The sequence below is a fragment of the Erpetoichthys calabaricus genome, chromosome 12 (assembly GCF_900747795.2).
Source record: "Erpetoichthys calabaricus chromosome 12, fErpCal1.3, whole genome shotgun sequence".
In the NCBI taxonomy this organism is placed as follows: domain Eukaryota; kingdom Metazoa; phylum Chordata; class Cladistia; order Polypteriformes; family Polypteridae; genus Erpetoichthys; species Erpetoichthys calabaricus.
Window position 1 is genome coordinate 145,264,060 of NC_041405.2, and position 14,487 is coordinate 145,278,546.

The 14,487-nt window shown below is 40.0% G+C and overlaps 1 protein-coding gene across 1 annotated transcript in view; it reads right to left on the reverse strand.

Annotated features, from left to right (window-relative positions):
• Window positions 1-440: 440 nt before the first annotated feature.
• sirt6 (sirtuin 6) overlaps window positions 441-14,487 on the reverse strand; it is a 30,331-nt gene continuing 16,284 nt past the window's right edge. Inside the window, exons 4-8 of the mRNA XM_028816479.2 lie at window positions 14,115-14,174; window positions 13,925-14,020; window positions 11,120-11,200; window positions 10,800-10,923; window positions 441-1,240 (exon numbers count right to left, since the gene is read on the reverse strand). Coding sequence (XP_028672312.1) covers window positions 869-1,240; window positions 10,800-10,923; window positions 11,120-11,200; window positions 13,925-14,020; window positions 14,115-14,174 — 733 coding nt within the window. The 3' untranslated portion in view covers window positions 441-868. The remainder of the gene's footprint in view (window positions 1,241-10,799; window positions 10,924-11,119; window positions 11,201-13,924; window positions 14,021-14,114; window positions 14,175-14,487) is intronic.

The window sequence follows — 14,487 nt, forward strand, 5'->3', positions numbered from 1 at the left end:
AGAAAGCAACAGTGTTCAAGAAGCAAAAACTTTGTTGTGCAGTGTTACCCATAATGAAGAGAGAACAGTCAAAGGTGGTCAAAAACCGATTTGCAATTGAAGAAAATGTTTGCCTGAAGTGAACGTAATAATGCTTGTTAGCTGCTGTTAGTAGAGGTACACACCAATTCAAAAATGCACATACAAGAACAGTCTTACTTGAGGGGATGATGCTATGAACTGCTCCGTAGACAGGCAGCAATCAAGGTCGACACACTCTGAAGACTGCAGAAGCCTTAATGTCCAGCATCTGTTATGGAGCAATTTGCTTTTAAGAAGCAGATAACAGGTAACAGCTTAGCATCCAAACACTGGTCCTTGCCCAAAGACTGTTCCGACTCAACACACCCTTTCAAAAACAGGATAAATCTAAAACGTGGAGATAAAGGCCACAAAACACATTTTACACAAAGATTTTATATTATGGAAAAAGGGGAAATAGAAAGTTATAAAACAAAAGTTTTTTTTCCTGTATAAAAACTTAACTCTACATCATCCAAATCTACTCAAATGTTTGAATGGAACTGAGCACAAGTATCACATTAGCTGCAAAAACCAAGATGGTCTCTTTCAGTATGCTGTTCCTTACCATACCCGAGCCATACAGTGAGCAACTGTATGTGAAAATTTTCACTTCATTCATTCATACATTTCCCTTTTGTTTCAAGGGTACAACTATGCAGTTTTAATGTGTCTATATTATACAGTCTCTTAGTACAAAGGAGGAGCAGGGGTGGGTGTTTTAAAAAAGAGGTGTGCTTCATCTCAGTTTCTGCTGTCCCATGGCCTTAACAGAGGTGAGTCTACAAATGCTTGTCACAAGACCCTCCTATGTAAAGACTGCCTCTGTCAGCTTGGCCCTTTTGCAAACAGATTCGCAGTCAGAGTCCTTAGAGGCCTGCAGCTCTTCCACTTTCCCTCCTCTGGCTGGAGATGGTGCTGCATGACCTGTGTTTCTATACATAGTTCCATTCTGGTAGCACTTTTCTACCACTTTCACTTCTTGGGAGTCTTTACATTCCATTTTGAGCTTTGTGTCACCCTCTTCTCCTCCTTCTTCTGATTTTGGTGCCTTAAAGTTGTCTGCAAGCTCCCGTAAAACAGGGCCTTCCCACTTGGCAATCTCCATGCCCAGGAGTTTCATTAGCCTGGTCATCACATCATCAACATAGCCAAAAATGCGCAGATCTGCATGCTTATCCTGTGAAGGGTGGCACAAACAAAGACATCAAGATGAGAAATTACAGTCTCGGGATGTATACAAAATGACATAACAGCTAAGAAGGAAATCAAATCCTGAGAAGGTGCATCAGTAAGTGCCTATGAAATCTTGATGTGGCTGGGTTTTACTCTACCTGGTGCAGAAATAATCATGACTGACAATCATTACTATTAAACAAACAACATAGATCTATAGGCATACATTTTATATACACAGTCATATGAAAAAGTTTGGGAACCCCTCTCAGCCTGCATAATAATTTATTCTACTGTCAACAAAAAAGATAACAGTGGTATGTCTTTCATTTCCTAGGAACATCTGAGTACTGGGGTATTTTCTGAACAAAGATTTTTAGTGAAGCAGTATTTAGTTATATGAAATTAAATCAAATGTGAAAAACTGTCTGTGCAAAAATTGGGCCCCATTGTCATTTTGCTGACGTGAATGCCTGTCACTGCTCAATGCTGATTATTTGCAACACCAAATTGGTTGGATTAGCTCGTTAAGCCTTCATAGACAGGTATGTCCAATCATGAGATATAAAGGTATTTAAGGTGGTCAATTGCAAGTTGTGATTCACTTTGACTCTCCTCTGAAGAGTGACAGCATGGGATCCTCAAAGCAACTCTCCAAAGATCTGAAAACAAAGACTGTTCAGTCTCATTTTTAGGGGAAGGCTACAAAAAGCTCTCTCAGAGGTTTAAACTGTCAGTTTCAACTGTAAGGAATGGAATCAGGAAATGGAAGGCCACAGGCACAGTTGCTGTTAACCCCAGCAGGTCTGGCAGGCCAAGACAAATACAGGAGCGGCATATGTGCAGGATTGTGAGAATGGTTACAGACAACCCACAGATCACCTCCAAACACCTGAAAGAACATCTTGCTGCAGATGGCGTATCTGTACATCGTTCTACAATTCAGTGCAATTTGCACAAAGAACATCTGTATGGCAGGGTGATGAGAAAGAAGCCCATTCTGCACTCACACCATAAACAGAGTCGCTTGTTGTATATAAATGCTCATTTAGACAAGTCAGATTCATTTTGGAACAAAGTGCTTTGGACTGATAAGACACAAATGGAGTTTTTTGGTCATAACAAAAAGTGGTTTGGATGGCGGAAAAAGAAGAACACCGCATTCCAAGAAAAACACCTGCTACCTACTGTCAAATTTGATGGAGGTTCCATCATGCTGTGGGGCTGTGTGGCTAGTTCAGGGACTGCAGCCCTTGTTAATGTCAAGGGTCAGATGAATTCAACCCAATATCAACAAATTTTTCAGGGTAACGTTCAAGCATCAGTCACAAAGTTGAAGTTATGCAATGACCAAGACAATGACCCAAAACACAGTTCGAAATCTACAAAGGCACTCATGCAGAGGTAGAAGTACAATGTTCTGGAATGGCCGTCACAGTCCCCTGACTTGAATATAATTGAAAATCTATGGGATGATTTGAAGCAGGCTGTCCATGCTCGGCAGTCATCAAATGTAAATGAACTAGAGAGATTTTGTATGGAAGAAGGTCAAAAATACCTCCATCCAGAATGCAGACACTCATCAAAGGCTATAGGAGGACAGCGTCTAGAGGCTGTTATATTACAAAAGGAGGCTCAACTAAGCATTGATGTCATATCTCTGCTGGGGTGCCCAAATTTATGCACCTGTCTAATTTTGTTATGATGCATATTGCATATTTTCTGTTAATCCAATAAACTTAATGTCACTGCTGAAATACTACTGTTTCCATAAGGCATGTCATCTATTAAAAGGAAGTTGACACTTTGAAAGCTCAGCCAATGATAAACAGAAATCCAAAGAATTAAGAGGGGTATATATATATATATATATATATATATATATATATATATATATACACACACACACACACACATATAATAGCTGTCCCCTGTGGTTCGCCCACATAGTAGTGAAACAGGACAAACTTTAAAAATCTTAAAAAAAATTTAATTCTGGCCAAGCATAAGGTAGGTACACTCCCACGTCAAACATTGGCACTGTATCTGATCGTGTTCAGCTCTGATGGGAGAGCATCCCCTGCATGGGGAGAAAAGCATGTGGCCGTGATATCTCTGCCAATGAGCAGCTACCCACTAAAACACACGCAGCTCTGATCTCTATCTCAAAAATGTCAAATGTTACTCCTTAACAATCTGTAGATGATAATGTCTGTTGAACAAACAGGTATCGCTAGCTAAGCTGAGGCAAGATACGCTCCAACACGTGTTGAGAGGTACAGTGATTCAAACGGAAACTGGTGCGTGAGTGAGAAGGCCCCCGCCACCCTCCCATCAGCCCACAGAGTCTCTCTCAGATTCGCACAAATAAATCGGTACCGCAAGTAAACTGTGATACTTAGCGCGATGAGAGAAGTCACAAAATCAACCGGAATGTTCAAGCAAAATATTTAAAAAAAAAAAAAAAATCTAAATCTGTTAAGTAGTTCTCTCATGAAAAGCGGATAGACATATATATAGAGATATATTATAAATAGTGAGGGACGGCCATCGTCCTTACCCAGCAGGGATGCCTTTAGAATGTAAGGACAGGGGAGATAGCTTGCATGAGTCTTTGTCTCCCTCAGCATGCCAAATGGCAGCTAGCCCAGGCTCGGATCCCTACATGAGTGATTGCAGAGCATGCCGGGTATTGAAGTTCTGAAGAAACAGCCCTGTTGTAAACTGAAATAATTAACAAAACCGAAATGAAAAACTAAAACTAAACGAAACTATTAATGTAGCTGGAAAGACTAACTGAAATAAAATAATAATTTACTAAAATATTTTTAGTTTTCGTTTTTGAATGAAAATTCTTGCTGTTAGTCTTTAATCCTTGTAAGTTTTAACTGTAAAACAGAAAGTCATTCACCACGAGCTGCTCGCACATATTCATCCACTGAACGGCGGCTGGTGACGGAGGGCAGGTGTTCACACAGCATTTGAAGTGACAGAGCAAGCTGAATGCGGGTGCGTAAAGTGTGTGAAATAGAAAGCGATTTACGTACCGCCTTTCTTTACGCTTGTTGTATGTCAAGATGTAATTCAAACAGCTGAAATCGGAATGTGCTGGTCAACAAAAACTTTATCATATGGACAGAAAAATCACAAGTGACTAACGTTTCAGTTTTTTTCTCAGGTGACTGCTTTTTGTTGACAGCAATTCACCTGCCCCTTCGCATACGAAGTATAGAGAAAGTATAGTAATCATGAAAAACTTTGACCTTGATATTTTGATGAATCTTTATGTTATAGACCTCCCTGAGTCCAAAAATACCGTGTTTTGGAATTATCTGTGTGTATATATATATATATATATATATATATATATATATATATATATATAAACACGATAACTCAAAAACGCAACAAGATAGATGGATGGATGAAATTCAGCATTTGATTGTTACACCAAAAATTGTAGATCTGTATTAACTTTTGGGCCAAATTCATCACCCGGAAATGGAACTTTACCTGAACACATACTCGATTTCTTTTTTATTCATGCACCTGCAGAGTTCGATTTATTCAACTTTACTTTTATAATAATTTTTCAATATATTATTTATTTGATTTGATATTGATGGTTCTTACATGTACATAATATAAAAATATAATCATTATCTCGTGGTTTACTCCTTAAATATCCATTCCCATATCCGAGTATATGAGAAAGTCTAGGGGAGACCACTCCCGATTTTTGAAAATAAAACGGCACTGATCAAGAGACTGACTAGGTCATCATACAAGATCAGCATATTGTTACTGACCAATCACTTTGCTTTAAAAACATCGTTTAACAACAAAGCGATACAAACAAAGATAGGTAGGTGAAGAGAGTCTGCCAAGTGATGAAAAACTAAACATACTAATGGGTTTTTGTATTTGTTCTATTTTATTAATTTATCTTTTTTAGTTCATATTCACAACTCAAAATACTTGATATTGTGAAAGTAATCCATTAGCAGAATTATATTTTAAAATATTTGTCTCCTTTTTTCAATGTTTTTCTTTCTCTCTCAAAATAGATAATTGAAATATCATATTCTTTTTGTTCTTAACATCAGCCTTATCATACATATTGCATACCAGGGATTTTTCCTGCTTTACATCCAAACCTGCTGTGGTAGGTCCCAGGTTTCCTGCAATCCTACTCTGGATAAACAGGCTTATATGATGTATATATTGTTCTTAATCTCAAATGCTGTCTCTGTCATTTTATGCCTGTCTGTACTCCTATTACCTGCTCTTACTCTGCTCATTATGGGTTTACTGTTCTTATGGTGGACTATTCAAGTCTCACTTCCCCTAACCTTGACACTACATGTTTGTTTTTCTTTGTTTCCCTCAATACAGCTAGGTGGGGTCTACATACTGATTCAAGTCTAAGAGCCCTGTTCTTCCTAAGCCCCCATGATTTTCATGATCACACCTGTCAGAACACAGTAGATTCTGTTTTCTGATTTTTTATATCTTTTTAGGCCTGCAGGTGGCAAAATTCTGTCTATAAATTGTTTGTGAGATGGAATAGGAGATCAATATGGCTGGTAGAAAATAACAAAGCCCAGCATATTGTCTTAAAGCAGGAAATGTTGTGTGTTGTAGACATTTAGAGTAAAACCCTCAAACTTTAAAATTCACCTAAATTTCATTACAAATTGACCCATTTTGTGCAATAAAAGAAAAAGATAAAAAGTGCCAACAGTAAGCACGGATTTATTCTGTACAAATGACATAGAAAATATTTTAAAAATTATAAAATTGTGTGAAATTGTTCATATTCAATGTCTGGTTATGATTATGCTTGTTTTTATTAGACAAAAACAAAACCAGATAGTAAACCATATAGTGTAGTAAGCTTCCACTAACATTAAACTCGTATCCAAATCCGTTAACTGTACGGTTCTGTCTGATTGCGACACAAAACTAAACTCAGTAAGAGCTCTATGCCATAATTACTAAAACTAATAGATATAAAAATAAAATAGAAATGTCTTTGTGAAATAAAAACTAAACTAAAACTAAAAATACACGATGAAGTAAAACTAAAACTAAACTGAATTTCCAAGTAAGGTCAGAAAAAATATAGAAATAAAACTAATATAAAAAAGGCAAAACTATAATAGCCTTGGTCCCTGCGTCATGGGGTTTCTACCTCACCTAGAAGTGCTTACGGACCATGCATGCAGAAGACTAGAAGCAGTTCTGGGGTTGCTAAAATAAAAGGAACTGCCTACCTTGCATCATCAAGCCAGACTTGGGTGGAAACTGGACGAAGCTTGCAAGGAGGAGTGGAGGAGGCAGTGACAGACCAATAGAAGGAAGACAAAGAGTGTGTTTATTGTGCTAAACAGTGCTTATTGCATATACTTGTGGCTGTGGTGCTGGAAAACGCTTGTTGAGAAGAGATTTCCCCAATAAAAAACTGTTTTATATACATATATATATATATATATTATATTTTACTTATTACATATATGTGTGCGTGTATATTGTGGGAGACAGCCGGCAGTTCAATCCAGCCGGGACGCCCCTGGAATGGAAGGATGGGGGAAGGCAGTGACATGTCGACAGTGCCTCCCCCAAAACACTAGATGGCAGCTTCCCTGAAGTATAGCGGTGCCCCGGATTTCTGTAGGGCATCCTGGGACTTGTAGTTCAGATTCTCAGCCCTGTTGGGTGCCATGCCGTGAGTGTCACCAAGGGGAGTTATCATGGGACCTGGGGACTCATGCTTCCTTATAGCCCGAAGTACTTCTGGGCTGACTAAAGAACTTGAATTCTCCATCTGACCCAGAAGTGCTGGCAAGTCATGTGGGAGGAAGAACAGAAGCACTATTCAAAGGATGGCTGAAGACACAGCATGTGAGCCGGAGTCAGAAGGACTGTGAAAGAGCTTGCTGGGAAGTGTGGAGGAGAGATTTGATTTACAAATATTTGTGTTTGGTGTTTAATTGTCTGTTTATTGTGGCTGGGGTGCTTTGGAGGCACTGTTTAAGAAGAAGAAGCATTAAAATACTTCTGAGTGTTTTAACCCTGTGTCCAGTTTATATCTGTCTGTTGGGGTTAAATGGGTGACAGTGACCCCTAGTGTCTTACAATATCAAATTGCTGTTCTATACATATATATCTACATACTGTATATATACAGTATGCAGCGCTCATTGCCATCATAATCACAAAAAGCTTTGTAAGCCTGTTATCTTCATCATGCTTGAAAGAAGAAAGGTCTCCTAGACAAATATTTACTGGTGTACATCCAAAGCCCTTTAACTACTTACAACCTCACACATAAAAGCTGTAATTCAGTAAACAACAAATGAACTGCATACTTAAGAGTGCTTTGAAAATATTTCTCACTTTTCACTTTATTCACACTTTACTGTACTATAGATTTAAATTCAAGCTCTTAAGCTCCATTAGTTTGCATAGGAAGCACCTGTGAACTGCCATTGTTGGGTCTCCTCACAGATGTTCTACAGGGTTTAAGTCTGGGCTTTGGCTCCACAGATCATTGTCCAGAAGCCACTCCAGTGTTGTCTCTGTTGTCTGCTTTGGGTCTTTGTCATGCCGAAAAGTGATCCATCGCTACAGTGTGCAAAGGTGTGCACTCTGGAGCAGGTTTTCTTAAAGGACCTCTCTATATCTGGGTATGGTCATTCTCCCCCCAATTCTGACCAGTCTCCCAGTCGATGCTGCTGAGAAGCACCACCATGCTTTACTTTAGGGGTGTATTAGGCAGGTGATGAGCAGTGCCTGGCCTTCACCCGATACAGAGCTTAAAGTTCTGCCCAAAGAGTTCCATTTTTGGCTCATCATAGCAGGGAATCTTTATCCTCATGCTCTCAAGAGTTCTCTAAATGCATTTTACTCAAGAGTGGCTTCCATCTAGCCACTCTATCATAAATGCTTCATTGATGGAGTCCTGTTGAGATGATCATTCTTCCTACAGTTCTTATCTTATATACACAGATATGTGTATGCCTTTCTAAACAATTCAGTTTTCCACAAGTGCACTCCAATAAAGGTTTAGATACATCTCAAGGGTAACTAAAGCAAAAAGGATGCAACTGTACACAATTTGGAGTAATGCTGCAAACAGTCTAAATACTTTTATATAAAGGAGAGATTTCAGTTTCTGGTTTATTATATATATATATATATATATATATATATATATATATATATATACACATATAAAATATGCAATGTCTGTCTGCTTTTGACGGGAAAACTACTTAACAGATTTAGATCGGGTTTTTTTTCTATAATTTGCTTGAACATTCTGGTTGATTTTGCGACTTTTCTCATTGCACTATGTATCATAGTTCGCTTGCGGTACCGATTTATTTCCATGAATCAGAGAGACACACAGAGGGCTGAGGAGAGGAGGAGTGTTAATGGCATTTTCATTGGACAGCCACATTTCAGCCACTTCTGGCAGTTTTAGTATTAGCCTTGAATTTTACTTGCACGGAGTCCCACTTAAATGTATGCTAAATTAAATGAGACAGTTGAGAGACTAGCCGAGCCCGGTTTGGAATGTCGCTTAGTTCATACAAGTGTGAACGAAGCTGAGGGAAGGGGTGTCAGTAGGGTCACCACCGATTAGCCGCCTCTCTGTTAAACAGTAAACCTATGGCAAGGAAACACAGTTGCCTTTCAGAAATGTCCTCTTAGACAGTATTTCAATGAGAAGCAAACACACTCTTACCCATCCTTTGCAGGACCAACTGCAGGCTTACCACACAACGTGCTTCTCGCACGACGTTTAAAACATTTAAAAGTCCCAGCCCTGACCAACCTAACGTTTCTGTCTCCTGTCCTCCCTCCCTCAGACTGTGCCTGCCCCAGTCGCTACCTCCGAGCCACTGAACCCACTTGATGAAGAAGACTTTGTGTTCTGGAAAGGACAGCTGCAACCTGTGTGCTTGCCTGCTGAAGATACAGTGGAACCTCGGTTCACGAACGTCTCGGTACACATACAAATCGGTTTATGACCAAAAAGTTTGCCAAACTTTTGCCTTGGTTCACGACCACACACTCGGTATATGATCAAGCCAGGTTCCCTTTCGGTTTGTACATGTTCAGTCTCTACCTGTGCATTTCCTGTGCAGCGAGCAAGAGAGAGAGCGCGACACACACACACACACACACCCCCACACACAAACACAGGCAGCGCGGAGAGAGACAGACGCGCGCACACACACACAGGCAGCAAGAGAGAGTGCTGTGCACACACACAGGCAGCAAGAGAGAGCGCCGCATACACACAGGCAGCACGAGAGAGAGACAGACGCACACGCACACACACGCACACACACAGGAGTGCGCTAGAGAGACACACACACACAGGTGCTCCAAGCTCGCAAAAGAGAGACACACGCACACACACTCAGGCGCGCGCGAGAGAGGGAGGGACGCATAAGGTAGAGAAGGCTTGTTTTTGTTTTCAGTTCTGTTTACAGTGATGGGTTCGTAGCCTGCATTGTTGCAATGTTACTTTTCTTGGTGGTTTATTAAATTACGGATTTTTCAAATGTTTATTTTTTCCCCCTGTGCTTAAATCTCATTAAAAAAAGTGTTTTTAGCGAGCGGTTCCTAGCACTATAGCAAGAACTATTGCAGTGTTAGTTTTCTCTGTTGTTCAAGGTTTTCTCAGTGTTATTCAATGTTTTTACATTTAGTTTACTATTACGCTGTGCATTCTATGGTATAATTAACTATATTTGTGCTTAAAAATTAAAAAATATATATATTTACATACAGTTCGTACAGTCTGGAACGGATTAATTGTATTTACATACAATCCTATGGGGGAAATTGCTTCGGTTCACAACCAGAGTTTTGGAACGAATTATGGTTGTGAACCGAGGTTCCACTGTAATCCCTTTTTGAATAAAGTCTTGTGTCTATATCTGCCAGTTTAGCAATAAAGATTCTGTACCTTGGAAACCTGGTTCCCTTTTCCAGTCTCCTGTACAATTCTGAGACCAATGTTAACAAGATAATTATATAAAATTATATATACACACACTGTATATGTAGGTACTATATACATGTTATATAGGTATAAATATTCAGTGTGCACCTTTCACACAAACTAGATATGGCATGCAGAATTGTAGGGACAGTAATATTAGTAACCAGTAACATTTGTCATTCATGCCAGTCTTGACTCATCCTAAGTGACCCATCTTTCAAGAAATCAACCGTTTAGCCAAAGGTGAATAGAGATGATACAGCTTGATTATTTCAGTGAATTACTGAAGCCTGCATAGATATTTTAGAGGAAGCCAAATGTCATACGAGCTAAGAGCTTTTTAAAAAGAACACATATTGTAAGTAACAAAAGCAGCTGCTGAATAACATAGCTGCAAAAACCAGAAATTCTGTCCTCCCTTACAGAGTTTGCCTACTCCTATATAAAATGTATAAATTAGCCACAAACTTTACTGAACCAGGTCTGACAAAACTGCGACAGATCTTTGCTGCAAGGGCATTCTAGTATAAAGATCACTTACGTGTTTGGTGGGCTGCAAGTTCACAATGACAAGGCGGCCCCCTTTGCGTTTTGTGATGAGTGGCAGATTCCCACTGGGTTTTATCTGCAGTGATGTGCCCAAAGTGATAGCCAGGTCTGCCTTCCTGTAGGAAATATTTAGTCACACTGAGAGCAGAGCTTATGTTTGTCTGTGCCTTTCCAAATGGATAAGTTAAACAGATGGAATAGACTAGAAACACAAAACTGCACTCTTTCCTTGAGAAAAAATGAATGGTAGATATTTTAGTACAAGCATGTGGCTAGCACTGATCTAACGAGGAACACAATGGCAACACTTACCTGCATGCCTCATCAGCAAGATTGAGGTCCCGATCCGGCAGTGAGTCCTCCCAGTCAAGAATGGTGTCCCTCAGCTTTCCCCTGCAGAAAATGGAAAAGTGGACAGAAATGGAAAACTCAATTCCCCGGCTCCCCATTGAAATTGTTGTGAGGTGAAATTCTGCATACAAGTTGACAAATATTTTGTAAGTCTTTATTTTTAACTTAGACAAAATAATGTAATATTAGTGTTACATTATTGATGATAACAGCAATGGTTTGATGGTTAAGAACCCCTTCCCCCCTTTTAGGAATGAGTCTCTTTGTAATTTTATGACAGGGTTGGGAGAAGTGCCTCAAATAAGTTTGGCTAATATTTCTCTGCTGAAGTCAACCCCCTCAGGAAAGTCAAGCTTTACCTTAACACATGGTTTGAGGGCAGGTGTGAAGGTATTCTGTCCCCCCCACATTGGTCTAAAGTATGGCTGTTTGGAACTGGCTTGTATCAGAAACCTTTAAGTACCATGACACCCTATTGGCTCTAGAGGTTGGACAGAAAATCTATAAATTTTCTTGCTTTACCAAACTGATGATTAGACCATCTCACACCATGAACTGAAAAGGACAACACAATGAACAGCACAGTTCAGCAGCCATATTGAGACAGGCATGCGACCCGTTCTGAAGAAAGCTGACTACAAATGATGCCTTAACTAGAGACATTTTAAGTAACTAACAAGTCTGTGTGCCACCTGAAACTGCACATCAGTATTTAACAGGCTGTATGGTTGCCAATATTCAAATGTACTTTGCATATTGTTATCATTTATGAATATTATCAATAATACATAATTTAAAGTGTAACTTAACTCCTGCTTGTCTTTTACTACACCTAATTGCCTGAGGTTATAAATGTAGAAGGGAAGGTGGAGAGACGTTATATGGTACAATACCTAATAAACAGTGGTAAGTCTGTGGGATTTGAGGCATTCTGACAAAGGCTACATACAGTGCATCCGGAAAGTATTCACAGTGCATCACTTTTTCCACATTTTGTTATGTTACAGCCTTATTCCAAAATGGATTAAATTCATTTTTTTCCTCAGAATTCTACACACAACACCCCATAATGACAACATGAAAAAAGTTTACTTGAGGTTTTTGCAAATTTATTAAAAATAAAAAAACTGAGAAATCACATGTACATAAGTATTCACAGCCTTTGCTCAATACTTTGTCGATGCACCTTTGGCAGCAATTACAGCCTCAAGTCTTTTTGAATATGACGCCACAAGCTTGGCACACCTATCCTTGGCCAGTTTCGCCCATTCCTCTTTGCAGCAACTCTCAAGCTCCATCAGGTTGGATGGGAAGCATCGGTGCACAGCCATTTTAAGATCTCTCCAGAGATGTTCAATCAGATTCAAGTCTGGGCTCTGGCTGGGCCACTCAAGGACATTCACAAAGTTGTCCTGAAGCCACTCCTTTGATACCTTGGCTGTGTGCTTAGGGTCGTTGTCCTGCTGAAAGATGAACCGTCACCCCAGTCTAAAGTCAAAAGCACTCTGGAGCAGGTTTTCATCCAGGATGTCTCTGTACATTAATGCAGTCATCTTTCCCTTTATCCTGACTAGTCTCCCAGTTCCTGCCACTGAAAAACATCCCCACAGCATGATGCTGCCACCACCATGCTTCACTGTAGGGATGGTATTGGCCTGGTGATGAGCGGTGCCTGGTTTCCTCCAAACGTGACTCCTGGCATTCACACCAAAGATTTCAATCTTTGTCTCATCAGACCAGAGAATTTTCTTTCTCATGGTCTCAGAGTCCTTCAGGTGCCTTTTGGCAAACTCCAGGCAGGCTGCCATGTGCCTTTTACTAAGGAGTGGCTTCCGTCTGGCCACTCTACCATACAGGCCTGATTGGTGGATTGCTGCAGAGATGGTTGTCCTTCTGGAAGGTTCTCCTCTCTCCACAGAGGACCTCAGGAGCTCTGACAGAGTGACCATCAGGTTTTTGGTCACCTCCCTGACTAAGGCTCTTCTCCCCTGATCGCTCAGTTTAGATGGCCGGCCAGCTCTAGGAAGAGTCCTGGTGGTTTCGAACTTCTTCCACTTACGGATGATGGAGCCCACTGTGCGCATTGGGACCTTCAAAGCAGCAGAAATTTTTCTGTAACCTTCCCCAGATTTGTGCCTCGAGACAATCCTGTCTCGGAGGTCTACAGACAATTCCTTTGACTTCATGCTTGGTTTGTGCTCTGACATGAACTGTCAACTGTGGGACCTTATATAGACAGGTGTGTGCCTTTCCAAATCATGTCCAATCAACTGAATTTACCACAGGTGGACTTCAATGAAGCTGCAGAAACATCTCAAGGATGATCAGGGTAAACAGGATGCTCCTGAGCTCAATTTTGAGCTTCATGGCAAAGGCTGTGAATACTTATGTACATGTGCCTTCTCAATTTGTTTATTTTTAATAAATTTGCAAAAACCTCAAGTAAACTTTTTTCACGTTGTCATTATGGGGTGTTGTGTGTAGAATTCTGAGGAAAAAAATGAATTTAATCCATTTTGGAATAAGGCTGTAACATAACAAAATGTGGAAAAAGTGATGCGCTGTGAATACTTTCCGGATGCACTGTACTAATACAAAAGGGGAAAGTAGAGTAAAATATTACTCTACCGAGACAAAGCAGACATTCACGATGTTACATGATCACACATATATATGACCAATAATCCAAAAGTCAAACACCTCAGTAGCATCTCCCACCAATAGCATACAATGAGAAAACTGAGAAACAAAGGCAAACAAGATTACCTGCAGGCCCTCAGCCCACGAGACTTGGGTACATCACATAAACGACCTGTGAGTTTTAACCCCATAGTGCCCACCACTGTGTCTCTAACAAACTGCCTGCAAAAAAAAAAAAAAAAAAGTATTTTAAAACAAATTTCCCTATGGATAAGAAGCCAGAATAGATGTGAGGAACACAAGGATTGGAACATACTTGCCACATTTAGTGCACTCTTCCACAAACATATTCCCGTGGAGTTCAGAGAGAAGCTCTCTGTAGGAGGTAAAACGTAAATAAATAAATAAAATGAAAGGGACTGAAGATCACTTTAGCAAATGGATGTGTTTTATTAAATTGGTTCTGACTTCTGGAGAAGCATGATTATTCAACTCTGTGGGAGCTCCATTAAAGTGCTGCTGTCACTCTGGATGAGAGGCCTGTCATTGTAGTGGCACCACTGCTGGGTTATCAGAGAGACAGCTGCTGAGAAAGCCTCCACCAATAAAATAAAATGCAAATTTTTAGCCATATCTGCCCACTCAAACACATACACATGCATTGCATCAATGCAGTATGAACTGTAATG